This window comes from Rattus norvegicus, chromosome 13, assembly GCF_021556685.1.
Source record: "Rattus norvegicus strain SHRSP/BbbUtx chromosome 13, alternate assembly SHRSP_T2T, whole genome shotgun sequence".
Lineage (NCBI taxonomy): Eukaryota > Metazoa > Chordata > Mammalia > Rodentia > Muridae > Rattus > Rattus norvegicus.
The window spans coordinates 23632501-23647716 of NC_141546.1; the positions used below are offsets into that span (position 1 = coordinate 23632501).

Here is a 15216-nt window from a genome sequence, read left to right on the forward strand (position 1 = left end):
TTAACTACTTGTTTAAGAATGTATCTAGCAAATAGAGCACACTATCACTTAGTAGCAGTAGCGTGAACAAGGCTAAACATCTTTAACCTTTATACTGTCTAGAAATCTTTGCCTTGTACCAGCAGAGAAAAACACATAAAGAGACACACACACAAATGGCCCAATTTTGTCTACTGTACACTTAGCTTAGAGCTGGTGTAGACCAGAATGAAAAGAAACCGGAGAGCTGGCAACGGTGGCATGAGCTGTGGGCAGGGACAGGAAGCTAGTGCACCCCAGCTGGTTGAGGCCCATGCCACAGACTCTGTGCACAGTGGAGACAGTGATAGAATTAAGGGGACAGTCTAGTGCCAGCAAAATCCAAATCAAACGGCTCAGGACTCGAGCTGGTGTCTTAGCAGCATTCTTCTAGTCTCTTAGCAACTCTGCTCAGGTGGTGTGACAGAACTCGAGCACATGCCAGGAAGCACCAGATGGCTAGGCAGGAGCAGTGAGGGTGCAGGGAGGGATGGGGGGTGCAGGTAGATGGCCTCAGGAAATCATTGTTTTAGTAGAACAGTGTCCAGAGAAGAATGTGGAAGCCCGGGTGGCATGAAGTGGTGGCAGAAGTAAGGGGCAGAGAAACAGAAACAGAACAAGCAATGAGAGAATAAGGGGGGAGAAGGGAAAAGCCTCTGGATTGCTAGCCAGAGAATTGCTTTTAAAGTGCTAGTTAAGTGGCCATGTAGAGATATTGTTTGCGGGGTACTGTGAATTAGACCTGGAGATGCCCCAGTAAGTAGGGACAAGGCAGTAAAGACCAACCCTTTAGGTGTGGAAGTTATTAAAATGTTCCTACTGGCATTCCGAGAACAAAGTTAATAACAAACAGCCAGGCCTAGACTTGCCCGGTTGTCATGCAGAAGCTAGTGGCTATATGAGTCCCAGACTCAGGAAAACGGTTTACCTAAGCTTAGAATTTTTTCTATGGGAGTAAGAGCCCGAGGTGGGGGGATTATGAAAACCACTTCCGAGAGGGGGAGGGGTCACCCAAGGGTTAGAGGTTCTAGAACAAGGGACAGTGAAACCCTGATCAGTGGACGGAGGGAGCTTACCAGTTTTCCAAAGTTTGGGTTGGTAGGTGTGGTGAGCGATGGCACTTCATGTGGCAGCAGGGGCTGTGAACGTTCAAGTTTCTAAATCCTGGGTTTTGGCACCAATGTTATATTTTATGAATAGAAAAGAGTTCAGGGATATGTTTGCTCTCCAGGCACAGTAAGGTATGGGAGGAGAGGGTGCCCCTGCAGGCCAATGCTGAGACAACCCTTCCCCCTGGGTACCAGCCACATGATGGTACAGTATAGAATAGAGTTTATTTAGGGCATGGGGAGGGAAGTTGAGGGGGTAGTAGAGACAGAAAGGGAGAGAGAGAGAGAGAGAGAGAGAGAGAGAGAGAGAGAGAGAGAGAGAGAGAGAGAGAGAGAGAGAGAGAGAGAGAGAGAGAGAGAGAAAGAGAGAGAGAGAGAGAGAGAGAGAGAGAGAGAGAGAGAGAGAGAGAGAGAGAGCGCACAGCCATGAGCATGTGGAGAGAGTGGGGTGATAGGGTAAGGGGGCAGGAGCAAGAAGAGAAGAGAGAGCAAAGAGGAGACAAGCAGCCCCTTTCATAGTGAACCAGGCACACCTGGCTGTTGTGTGGGGTGGAGCCTAGAGGGAATCCCAACAGGTACCCTGTATGTTCCATTTAATTATGGACTCAGCATCATGCTCCTATGGCCAAGATACTGACAACTAGGCAGCTGAACAAGGAATGACATTTGCTAAGATGAATATTCCAGGGTCTCTAGGTGACAAGTGCTTGCTAGGGAAATGTGCTTTCTTTGAGCAGCAGCCATTGGACCCCTGTGTGAGAAAGCATTTAGCTGTAAGTATAATTAGCTCAGGCACTATAGTGGAAACCTGAATTACAGCTCAAAATTCAAAATGTTTTCTGATTTGTAAGTAATAAGAGTTTCTTTATTACTATCTTTGTTTTTCTAACACCAGCATCAAGAACCATCCAGAACATTCTCATGGCAGGTCTGGAGAACCTGCATGTGGTAAGGTCAAGGTGGGCTAGCTGAGTTCAGCACCCACATGGTCACTAATGAGGTCTCTGGCCCTCTTCCCTCCATCCCTCTGCTGCTCCCCTCTCTTCCTCCCTCCTTCCTTGATTACATGCCTGCCATGGGGGTGTTTTCTTTGGGTGTTCTGTGATAGAAATAAGAAAATCGACTAACACATGCTGTTTAGTAAGCAATTCTCTAACTGTGTGGCTTAACATTTTGTTTGCTTGTATTTCTTTGGGCTGGGAATTTGCATGTGGCATAGTGGGGCTCGCTTGTTCTGCTGTTAGTGGTGGCTGCTGCTGTTAGATACTCCAGTGACTCCCTCTCACTTATGTCCCTGATAGCTGCTATCCACTAAGTGACCTGGAATGGTTTGAGGCTTTTTAAAGTGAACACAGAAGGAAGTGCGTGCTCCGTAGTTCTCACCATCCGCTCATTCTTTGGCTCTTGTTTCTGTAGGACATCGTCACTGACCCCTCCATGTGCTCTTTCCATCAAGGTACTGGGACCTTTACATGGTCTACAGATTCCCTAGAACATAAGACAAATGTTCTGGTCTTCTTAAACCTTTGGCTTAAAACAAGCCAAGTGTCCCAATTATTTTTCAATCAATAGATCTTTTGTAGTTGTTTTAGATTTACATAAAAATGAGCAAAAAGCACAGAGTACACGAGCGCATTTTCTCTTCCACACCAACACAGCTCCCTCTAGTGTTAACATCTTGTTAGTAAGCCACAACTGCTAAATGTAAGCCAAAGCAGAGGTGTCCTAAACTGTACTGTAAGTGTCACAGTATCCTGTACTCCATCTATTCATGTCTGCTCAGTCTGCGCCATTCCCTAGGCCCCTGGCAACTATTTCAAAGGTCTTCCAAAGGTCTCTGTAGATTTAAGTGTCTCATTTTCTCAGGTTGATTTCTACTTTACCATATGCATTTAAGCTTCTTTGACATCTTTTCATAGCTTGACAGATTTGTTGTACTGATTCGAAATGCCTGTTTAACCACTCTAGAGGGCATTTTATCCCTTCTTATTTGTGAAAACTATAAAAAGATTTCTAAAGACTCTGTGGACAGGCATTTGTTGACTCAATAGTCAACTTGACATGAGACCTGAGCATATGTTTGCTGGATTGCATGGCAGCACTATAGTAAGTTTGGCTCCCACCTCGCAAAAACTGTTTGTCTAAGTCAGGATAGCAGTGTGACCTCCGTCACCGTGGAATGCGGGGTGGCTCCCCATCCTTAGCAGGGGCAATGCTTTGGATGTGACTCTGCAGGGCAGGTTACCCCTGCTGCCTTCATGTGCAGTTCCCTAGGGTACATAGTGTTAACACCGTGTCCCATGCTTTCTCAGCAGTGTGCTTCACTTTTGTGTTGCTCTGCTCACAATTCAAGCACTATATTGAATAAAACAAAAACAGGACATACCCTTCTTGTTCTGCAGTCTAGTGAAATTTTCAGTTTTCCCCCATTTAGTATAAAGTTAACATGAATAGCTTTTATTCTGCTGATATATGTTCTTTTTTAAAAAAATCATTACATATATTTCTTTACATACATTTCAAATGTTATTCCCTTTACTAGCTTCCTGTTCATAAGCCCCATATGCTCCGCTCCCCTTCCCATACCGGTATTGCCCCCATACATCCCCCTTGCTGTCCCCCCAATATTCCCCTACACTGGGGGGTCCAACCTTGGCAGGACCAAGGGCATCCCCTTCCCCATCAAGGCTATTCTCTGCTACATATGCAGTTGGAGCCCTGGGTCAGTCCATGTATAGTCTTTGGCTAGTGGTTTAGTCCCTGGAAGTTCTGGTTGGTTGTCATTGTTGTTCTTATGGAGTTGCAAGCTCCTTCAGCTCTTTAAATACTTCCTCTAATTATCCCCAATGGGGATCCTGTTCTCAGCTCAGTGGTTTGCTGCTAGCATTGACCTCTGTATTAGACATGCTCTGGATGTGTCTCTCAGGAGAGATCTATATCCAGTCCCTTTCCGCATGCATTTTCTAGCTTCACCAAACTTATCTAGTTTTGGTGGCTGCGTAGATATGGGCCACAGGTGGGGCATGCTCTGATTGGCCATTCCTTGAGTCGCTGCTCTAAACTTTGCTTCCATATCCCCTCCTATGGACATTTTTCCCATTTTAAGAAGGAGTGGGAACATCTGCATTTTGGTCATCTTTTTTCTTGAGCTTCCTGTGGTTTGTGGATTTCATCTTGGATAATTTGAGCACTTATCAATGAGTACATACCAAGTGTGTTTTTCTGTGATTGAATTACCTCACTCAGGATGATATTTTCTGATTCATTCCACTTGCCTATGAATTTCATGAAATCATTGTTTTTGATAGCTGAGTAGTACTCCATTGTGTAAATGTACCACATTTTTTGAATCCATTCCTCTGTTGAAGGGCATCTGGGTTCTTTCCAGCTTCTGGCTATTATAAATAAGGCTGCTATGAACATAGTGGAGCATGTGTCTTTGTTGTATGTTGGAACATCTTTTGGGTATATGCCCAGGAGAGGTATAGCTGGGTTCTCAGGTCGTGCAATGTCCAATTTTCTGAGGAACCTCCAGACTGCTTTCCAGAGTGGTTTTACCAGTTTGCAATCCCACCAAAAATGGAGGAGTGTTCCTCTTTCTCCACATACTGGCCAGCATCTGCTGTCACCTGAGTTTTTTATCTTAGGTGGACTCTCAGGGTTGTTTTGATTTGCATTTCCCTGATGACTAAGGATGTTGAACATTTCTTTAGGTCTTTTTGGCCATTCGATAATCCTCAGCTGAGAATTTTTTGTTTAGCTTTGTATCCCACATTTTTGATAGGATTATTTGATTCTCTGGAGTCTAACTCTTTGAGTTCTTTGTATATTTTGGATATTAGCCCTCTCTCAGATGTAGGATTGGTAAAGATATTTCCCTAATCTGTTGTTTGCTGTTTTGTCCTAATGACAGTGTCTTTTGCCTTACAGAAGCTTTGCAGTTTTATGAGGTCCCATTTGTCGATTCTTGATCTTGGAGGATAAGCTATTGGAGTTTGGTTCAGGAAAATTTCCCCAGTGCCCATGTGTTCGAGACGCTTCCCCACTTTTTCTTCTATTAGTTTGAGTGTATCTGGTTTGATGTGGAGGTCCTTGATCCACTTGGATTTAAGTTTTGTACAGGGTGAGAAGCATGGATTGATTTGCATTCTTCTACATGCTGACCTCCAATTGAACCAGCACCATTTGTTGAAAATGTATCTTTCTTCCATTTTATGGTTTTAGTTCCTTTGTGAAAGATCAAGTGACTATAGGTGTGTGGGTTCATTTCTGGGTCTTCAATTCTATTCCACTGGTCTATCTGCCTGTCTCTGTACCAGTTTTTATGACTATTGCTCTGTAATACTGCTTGAAATCAGGGATGGTCATTCCCTCAGAAGTTCTTTTAGTGTTCAGTATACTTTTTGCTATCCTGGGTTTTTTTGTTATTCCAAATGAATTTGAAAATTGCCTTTTCTATCTCTATAAAGAATTGAGTAGGAATTTTTAAGGGGAATTGCATTGAATCTATAGATTGCTTTTGGCTAAATGACCATCTTTACTATATTAATCCTGCCAATCCACAAGCATGGGAGATCTTTCCATCTTCTGCGATCTTCCTCAATTTCTTTCTTCAGAGACTTGAAGTTCTTGTCATATAGATCTTTCACTTACTTCGTTAAAGTCACACCAAGATATTTTATATTATTTGGGACTATTGTGAAGGGTGACATTTCCCTAATTTCTTTCTCAACCTGTTTATCCTTAGAGTAGAGGAAGGTTACTGATTTATTTGAGTTAATCTTATACCCCGACACTTTGCTGAAGTTCTTTGTCAGGTTAAGTAGTTCTCTGGTGGAACTTTTGGGGTCATTTAATTAAACTATCATATCATCTGCAAATAGTGATATTTTGATTTCTGCCCTTCAAATTTGTATCCCTTTGACTTCCTTTTGTTGTCTGATTGCTCTGGCTAGGACTATATTATATAGGACTAATATAATATTATATATTATATTATAATAGGAGTATTATATTGAATAAGTAGGGAGAGAGTGGGCAGCCTTGTCTAGTCCCTGATTTTAGTGGGATTGCTTCAAGTTTCTCTCCATTTAGTTTGATGTTAGCCTCTTGTTTGCTATATATTACGTTTACTATGTTTAGATATGGGCCTTGAATTCCTGATCTTTCCAGGACTTTTATCATGAAGGGGTATTGACTTTTGTCAAATGCTTTCTTAGCATCCAATGAAATGACCATGTGGTTCTTATCTTTGAGTTTGTTTATATAGTGGATAATGGATTTCTATATATTAAACCATTCCTGCATCCCTGGGACGAAGCCTACTTGATCATGATGGATGATCATTCTGATGTGTTCTTGGATTCAGTTTGCAAGAATTTTATTGAGTATTTTTGCGTCAATATTTATAGGGGAAATTGGTCTGAAGTTCTCTTTCTTTGTTGGGTCTTTGTGTGCTTTCGGTATAAGAGTAATTGTGGATTCATAGAAAGAATTTGTTAGTGCTCTGTCTGTTTCTATTTTGTGGAATAATTTGGACAGTATTGGTATGAGGTCTTCTATGAAGGTCTGATAGAATTCTGCACTAAACCCATCTGGTCCTGGGCTATTTTTGGTTGGGAGACTTTTAATAACTTCTTCTATTTCTTTAGGAGTTATGGGGTTGTTTAGATGGTTTATATCTTCCTGATTTCAGTTCAGTACTATATCTGTCTAGAAAATTGTTCGTTTCCTCCAGATTTTCCAGTTTTGTTGAATATAGTCTTTTGTAGTAGGATCTGATAATTTTTAATTTCTTCAGATTCTGTTGTTATCTCTCCCTTTTCATTTCTGATTTTGTTAATTTGGATACACTGTCTGTGACCTCTGGTTAGTCTGGCTAAGGGTTTATCTATCTTGTTGATTTTCTCAAAGAACCAGCTCCTAGTTTCATTGATTCTTTGTATAGTCCTTTTTGTTTCTACTTGGTTGATTTCAGCCCTGAGTTTGATTATTTCCTGCCTTCTATTCCTCTTGGGTTTATTTATTTCTTTTTGTTCTAGAGCTTTTAGGTGTGCTGTCAAGTTGCTGACATATGCCCTCTCCTTTTTCTTTTTGCAAGCACTCAGAGCTTTGAGTTTTCCTCTTATTATCATTCTATATGTTCTTTTTATTTCTATTTTACCTGTAGCATTTTATAAAAGGTGAAACCAATTTATTAATCTGTTTTAAAGGTATTTTAGAATAGTATACATGATTAATCATTACACATAAGAAAACAAGAAATCCCTGTGAACTAAATTAGTAGTGGAATTACTGGAGATCCCTATGAGCCAAGGCAATCTCCAGTTCACTGAATGACTCAATCACAGCTTTGGGAGCAATGTGTGCCTTTTTATTCATTAAGAGGTACATATACCGGTCCCCAGCTCCGAAAAAAAGAATGAAAAAAAAGAGGTACATATACAATTACATAGTTAAGTCAATGTACATCAGAATGGTACTTGCTGATTCTTGTAAGTTTATTGGTTGGTTCTAATGCTTTTATTTTTCTCTCATCCATCACAGGACATCACTGTTTTATTGAGAATGACAAACATGCAAACATGAGTCTTTCCGTTCACCATTGATTCATCTATTCTTCCCACAAAATATTCTTTCTTTCCTGATGTTCCTCTGTGTGACTATTTCCATCTTTTCCATGTAGGATTTCTAGAAATTCCTTAGCTAGTACTGGTTTAGATTTCACAAATAGCGTTATTTAGACCCTCTTTAGAGTCATTGATTATTTTTTAAAATTAGACTTTTGAACTCTTTGTCATTTCAATCATTTCAGTATCTTTGGATTCAGTTATTGAGGACTGGGGACTTTTGGAGTCAAACTTACACTTTATTCATAGTTTTCATGTTTATAAGTAAAAGTGAATGAATACATCTGTTGCCATGAGGACTTTTTTTTAAATCTCTTTTGAAAATCACTGTCTCTTGAGGGCTCAATCTCCAGCTCTTCTAAGAAAAGAGAGAACAAAGCACTTCTGCTGGTGCTGCATCGGCTGAAGAGTAAACCACTCTAGGCCATTGATTTCTGGTCTGCCATGCACTTCAGAGGAATCCAGGTTTTGCTTAAAGCATTCCTCATTTGGATCATGTCTGCTGTACTCTCCACAGGTGCTGTGTGTCTGTCCTCCATTAGGATGCTGTGGTAGACCATCCATCTTTTTCTCCTCCACAGGTGCTAGCTGTGATGATGTTGTGGACTATCCCTGGGTTCTGTTAGTTGCAACGGCCCACTGCTTTCAGAGTCCAAGTAGCTTAGTCTAGAGAAATATGATCCTCTCATGATGGGAAGAGAATGGCTTCTCTTCTCACTATTGTCTTGTCACACACCTGCTGACACACCAAATCTGTCATGCGTCCAGTGGATTTAAGGTTTGGGAATAACAGTGAGTTTATCCATTGTGTAGGATTGTCTGTGTTACCTTTCTGTAGGGAGTTTGGCTTCTCTTACCCTTGAGGAAGTTAGGGTAAGAACTGTGTTCTGCTTCCTGGTTTTCTCTGTGTAACTTTTCTGTCTTGTCCTCATTTCCAATGACCCTTAACCCATTTTTGGAATCCCAGGGCTCTTTCTCTCTTTGGAATACATTTCTCTTTTATTACCCCAATTCTTTACATCTATAGAGCTATACTAAGGAAGACTTTCAGGAGCTCTTTAACCCTGGACTAAGCTAGAACTTGGTTTTATTTCTAGTTCAGTGTCATTTATTCATAACTTATTTTATTGACTGATATCCACTGACTAGCACTCATGTCGACTGTTGTCTAGGTCAGATTGTAATGGTGGTGTACATACCCAAGTCTCAGCATTGTGGACACAAAATAAGAAAAGGAGAAAGAAGAAGGAGGAGGAGGAGGAAGAGGAGGAAGAGGAGGAGGAAGAGGAGGAGGAGGTGGAAGAGGAGAAGGAGGAAGAAGAGGAGGAGGGGGAAGAGGAGGAGGAAGAAGAGGAGGAGGGGGAAAAGAAGGAGGAAGAGGAGGAGGAGGGTGAGAAGAAGGGTGAGGAGGAGGCAGAGGAAGAGGAGGAGGGGGAAGAGGAGAAGGAGGAAGAGGAGGAGGGCGGGAAGAAGAGTGAGGAGGAGGTAGAGGAAGAGGAGGAGAAAGAGGAGGAGGAGGGTGAGAAGAAGGGTGAGGAGGAGGTAGAGGAAGAGGAAGAAGAGGAGGAAGAGGAGGAAGAGGAGGAAGAGGAGGAAGAGGAGGAGGAGGAGGTCTGAGACAAATTGAGTGGGACTGTGTCTCAAAGAAATCATTGTTCTTAGAATATCAATATTACTATACTCACAATTGACATGATTTCCCCCTTTAGTAAATACCCTGGAGGATGTGCTGTGCCACAGAGAAAATGAATTTACTTCAAAGGAATCTAGCAGCTTTACACATAACTGAGCACTGTAGGAAGATAGTGGTTATCCTAGATCCTTGTCACTCTAGCATAGTCAATTTTATTTTTTCCATAGGTTTTCTTCTTTCTTTCTCTTCCTCTTCCTCTTTTGAGAGAATGTTATCAAGCATACTGGCCTTGCTCAATTGTATACTCACTATACAGATGAGGATGACCTTTGACTCTTGAGCCTCTTCTGTGTACCTCCTGAGTGACAAGATTGTGGACATGTGCCACCATGTCCTGCTTTATGCAACAGAGGAGATTGAACTCCAAGTCTTGTGTGTGTTAGACAAGCACTCTACCAGCTGAGTCACATCATCAGTTAATACTGAGGTTTGCTTTGAATGGTTGCAATGTGATATGTCTTTGTGTCTTTAATTCATACGGGTTAATGATGTTGAACACTTTGTTAGGTGCTTGATAGCCATTCATATATATTCTTCAATAGTGGTACAAAACATTCTCTTATTTATTGTTTTCTAAATTAAAGTGTTTATCTTTATTTTATGTGTATGAGTGTTTTCCTGCATGCATGCATGTGTGTGGACCACATGAATGCCTAGAGTTCAGAAGAGGCTATTGCTTGCCTAGGAAGTAGAATTAAGGATGATTATGAGTTATCATGTAGATGCTTGGAATCAAACATCGATTCTTGCAGATAGCAGCCAGTGCTATTAACCATTAAGCTATCTCTCCAGCTACTCATTTACTTATCTTTAACTTTTTTTTAAGTGTCTGGGCTATTTATATTCTGCACATAAACACTTTTCTAAATATGTATTGTAAATGTGTCTCAGACTGAAGATCATTTAGTTTCTTAATAATGTATGTAGATGTAATTTACAGTATATATTTTTACAAGGCCTGTTCTGTTTTAGTTTTTGTTTTGATTTCTCTTGGCTTTCTTGGAAAAACTTTTTCAAGTGTATAGAAAAAAGTAACAAGGTTTGCACATGAAGCACACACCCTTGTACATTCAAGTGTTCATTGTAGTTTAAAAGTTGTCTCTACTGCCTGGAAAACACAATATTGACATTGTTGGTTATTTCTCTTGGGTATGTCCTAGCACACTTTCTGTTTTCTGTCTTCTTATGTGCAAGTCTTTGTTAAGGGCTAGTCTGACTAAATGGAAAGAACTTTAGGTAATTAAAAATATTCCTGCTTTTTATGTGACATGGCTTCTTCAGAAAGAATTATTGTATACATAGGGAAGTAAAAGTAGCAAAATATTATTGAAAAGCCCCTGTTTTAAATGATTCATTATAAAACTGTGAAAAAATGTAGTTGGGTTTGGATGTCATATTCTAAGGATCTAGGAAATCTGAAAGGCAAGAACTTGGAAGTCTAAGCAAACATCTTGTTAGTATCCCACTCTCAGCTTTCTTCACAGTGGGACATGTTCCAGCCTCTAGATGATGAGGGAGCCTGATATAGGCTGCTTTGTTAGGGCTCCAATCTGCCATTCTAACCTTTGACCCATTTTCTTATCTTGACCTTGAATACACCTTCTTCCCCCAAATTCAAAAGTGACTAGCTTTCTTTGACAAACGGTTATTGAAAGTTTTCTAAGTGTCAGGAATGGTCGAAAACATGATCCATGATCATGAGAAGATATTCTAGTTTTACACTCACCTTTGATATGTATCCACTGTTCTCTAGTCTATTCTCGAGTCTAGGAGAGTCTGTATCTCATGTGGAATCAAGTTGATTGCTTACCTATCTTGTGAGACTTTTCCTCATCAGTTTCCCCCTTTCCACATTTTCCAAATTTTGGTAAAATTTCCAAAGTTTTACCCCATGTCTTATAAGATTAATGCCCATGGCTCTTTCTTAATTCCATGTGTTAGTTTATGAAATATCATTAAGTATACATATTTACTATATTTGTTCAAATAGTTGCCAAAGAAGTAAATCTCTAGAAAAAGTATATTATACCAAGGCAAATTAGAATTTAAGATAAATAGTATCTTTTGAAAATTCTTAACCATGTATAATAGTAGAGATATACTTATGTACTTAAAGACACCCTATCAGAATTTCTTAATCCATGGTGAATCATTTTCCTTCTCTCCTTTCACATCAGTATGTATTCTTTACCTTATATTTAATGCTATCAAAACTGGAGATGAAATGGGTTATCAGCTCCAGGTACTTATTACTTTGGAAAGTTTGGGGAAGGAACACTGTTGAAATGCACTCTATAGCTTTCTTCAACGAACATGTTAATGCTAACTTAACAACAATCTTCAATTTCATATTTTCTAGCACCATGTAACTACAATGTAACTTGCTTTCCAAGCTCTATAAAGTTGTGCACATAGACTACAGGGGCCTAGGCTCCTCTCAAGCAGACCATAAAAGACTTCTGTGAAAATCTATTATCGCTGCAGTTTACCTGGAAGTTCTGGAAAAATCTCCTTAACAAGTGACAAAGACTGTTGGTTGCAACTAGTGCAAGGACTATCTGATCCAAGACAAGCATTGTCCTGAAACAATTTTGAGAGAAAGACTAGGAATTCAGACACAAAGTTAGCAAAACTAACATTGCAACATTGTAGTAGGTAATGTGTGGTTCTGTGTTCAGTCTTGCTGCTCAGGCAGATGAAACAGGAGGGTGCTGGTCTACAATTCATCCTCTCTACCATTGGGGCTTGGGGGTGGCAGAACACAGCACAAGATGGGGGCCCCATACCAAGTGAAAAATGATACAGGTTGAGGCTGAGGAGGGAGGACTTCCCAAACTCCCAGGCATCCTGTTATCTCTTGAGTGGAGTCGAGAACAAGAGGCAGACAGGAGATGAGCCTGGGATTAGGATAAGGGGGAACTCCTGCTTAGTTCAGGGGTGAGTGTCCCTGTCTACAGCACAGGGGGGCCATCTACAGGGGACATCGGTAGCAGCTCTGTATGAAGGAGTCCCCCTTCCCACCCATGGCTGTTCTTGATGAGAGAGATAGTCCTTGCTTGTCTGAACTGTTTATTTCTTGTTCATCATGGAAGATGGGTGCATATGATTAACTCAAGGTGGACCCCAGAGATTGAATACCTTTTGTAGGAAGGAAAGTCCAGGAAACTCTTTGCCTGACCCATCTAGATTCCTCATTAGCAAGGAGAACACTTTGTGATGTGACTAGTAGTTACATTACTCATATGGTAAGTCAGGGTCATGTCTCTGAAGGCAGCCATTTTCCGATATATGAAATACCAGGGTTTCTAAATCTGCTCAACCTTCCCACTTTTTGTCTGGTAACACAGTTGTACTTACCCCACAGTAATGTGTTATGTAGATTGAAGATTGAAAGTTATGAACTACTCGCTGTGATTATTGTCATCTCAGTATGGGGCTCCATCCTAGGGAAGCTAAGATTAAAAAGCATAAACAAGAAGCTACACCTCCTATGATACTTGGCTCCCTATGAAAGGAGAACCACTCCTTTCTAAAACTCATAAAGAGGCTGTGTTGCACAGCCTTGTTGGACACTTCAGGGTTTGTCATCCTGTGAATTAATGCGGCTGTGGCAGAGGCTACTAGTCACTTAAGGCCTTAAACATCTCTTTCCATCCCATGCTGACAATATCTCTCTTCATGCCTTGCTTTGAACTCCAGAGATATTCTCATGCTGTGGAGCAGTGTGCCAACACCCTTCGTGCACACACTCCAATGTTCTGTAGCATTTTGGATCTCTCCTTGTGGCATAGAATTTAAGGTAATTGATGAATGCTTCTTTTATTTTCTTCTCTGTACAGATAGCTTTAGGGCCTTTTTGGTAAGGTTTCCCTGAAGGTTGGAGTCATTGGGACCCATTGTCAATTCAATAGCCATCAATGTAGATTCTTTGCTTCTTTTCTTGCTCATTAAAATCACTTCACAAAGAAGGTACCATGCCTGTGTTTTCTCTCGGGCTTCATTTTCAAGGACTCCAGATTAAGATCTTAGGACAGAAGAAGCAAATGACTTGTTAAGGGGGAGAGGGGTGTTGGGCTAATGGAAATCCTTCCACCCACAAGGGAAACTCTACAACAATCACTTCCTTTCTAACAGGGAAGATAATAGAGCTATAAGCAGGATGAGTAACAAAGAGACTTTTCTTTGATGAAGCAAATTCTTAGACACCAAGAAAGGTTAAAAAACTTCAACAATTTTTTTATGGATCTTAAGAGACATGGGGACATAATCACGAGGGAGAAGATCAGCTATAACAGGATAAGTGCCTTCCAAACCATCAAAGACTCCAGCTGGTGTTGGATCATGTGAGGAGAAAGTGCTGTCTGAGCAGAGAGACATTGGATGGTAGAGAAGTCTCTTTTAGTTCCATGTGGTTAACTGTATAAAACTATTTTTATGAGAATATTGAAGACTGAATGGGAATTAGGAGCATAATATTTTTATACTCATTTTCATGGTTTTGCATCTCATATAATTAAAGGCATATTGCATGATGAGAATAGGGAGAGAACGGTGGTCCTAAACTATTTTCTTCCACAGTAAATGCACATGAGTCTGTCCTTATGGCTTCACATGGCTACTGGTACCATCCTGGGGAAACTGAGCTGTGAATTACATACGTAAGCCAGGTCTTTGGGTAGACCATAGGGGTTCCTCTTGTTCATGATTCTATGGTTCCCCCTAAACTTCTATCAGCAGCTTTCACTCTATCTTAAGCTTGGAGCTTTTTCCTGTTCTGAGTTGTCTTAGCCATGCACCTCATCACCTCTGGTGGCTTTTTCTCTAAGAGGCTTGTGTACCTTTTGTTGGTAGCAGTCATTTCTGTGAAACCACAGCATAGTTCTGGCTTGAGCACACTGTGTCGGTCTTTATGTGAGACATGAATTCTCTGCTACTAGACTGCTGAAGCTACACATAAGGCCCATGCTCCCTGAAGAAAAGCTCAGAAGATTTTGAAAGAAATGTGCCTCCAGGCATGGAGTGCCTACCACCATCAGAATACTTCTAACTGCATGACTTTGTGTTGTTTATAATGACTCTGGCAACCCCTGGAAAGTTGACATGGGTTTTATCAATGGGATGTATGCACGCTATTCTCTTTGGAAAGATAGCTGAACTTCCTTCAGTGGAAGTTAAGTTTGTTGATGATTATTTGTTTGTAAAGCAGAATAAGAGTAGTAAGTACAGTGTGATCCAAAAAGCACAGTTTATGTGGAATACTTCCAAAGCCACTATATGGTCTTCAGAAGGACTTCCTTCTTGGAGTTGTACTTCCTGCCCAGCAGGTGAAGAGCTGAATCATAATAGCACAGTGGAAAGGGAGGAGCAAAAAGTGAAGGCTTATATTTCCTTTGGAGGGACACAGCTCCAGTCTAACCTGCTAAACTGTTCCCAACGCCATCAGAAAGCAACAAAGGTAAAGAGAAATCTTTCTGTACTTTAGGAGTAGAATTGTTGTCAGAGGGCGACAAATAAGAGTAAAAGATGACACTTACCAAGTGTGTGACGAGTCAGACAAGGGGGGAGCTTGTTATTTAACTCAATGTGGCTCTTTACTGACCCCTTGATAAGGCCATTAGCATATTTTTATATCATTGAAAATGTGCATCATAAAACCACTAATTCAGCTATGTCTCATAAATCTAATTGTTTTGGTGAAGAAATTATGATTATATTTTTATTTAGTATTAATCCTAATTCTTTAGAGAAGTATTATCCTTTGGTCTCT

At 40.6% G+C, this 15216-nt stretch overlaps 1 protein-coding gene across 5 annotated transcripts in view; it reads left to right on the plus strand.

Moving 5' to 3' along the window:
• Serpinb11 (serpin family B member 11) overlaps nt 1–15216 on the plus strand; it is a 40009-nt gene that overhangs the window by 7847 nt on the left and 16946 nt on the right. The window contains 2 exon segments of one of the 5 annotated variants that reach the window (NM_001107167.1): nt 13729–13832; nt 14774–14904. Coding sequence is in view for 1 of the 3 variants with exons in the window: in XM_087580553.1 (XP_087436679.1) it covers nt 2049–2075 (27 nt within the window). In the remaining 2 variants the exon portion in view is untranslated. 5 annotated transcript variants of the gene reach the window in all.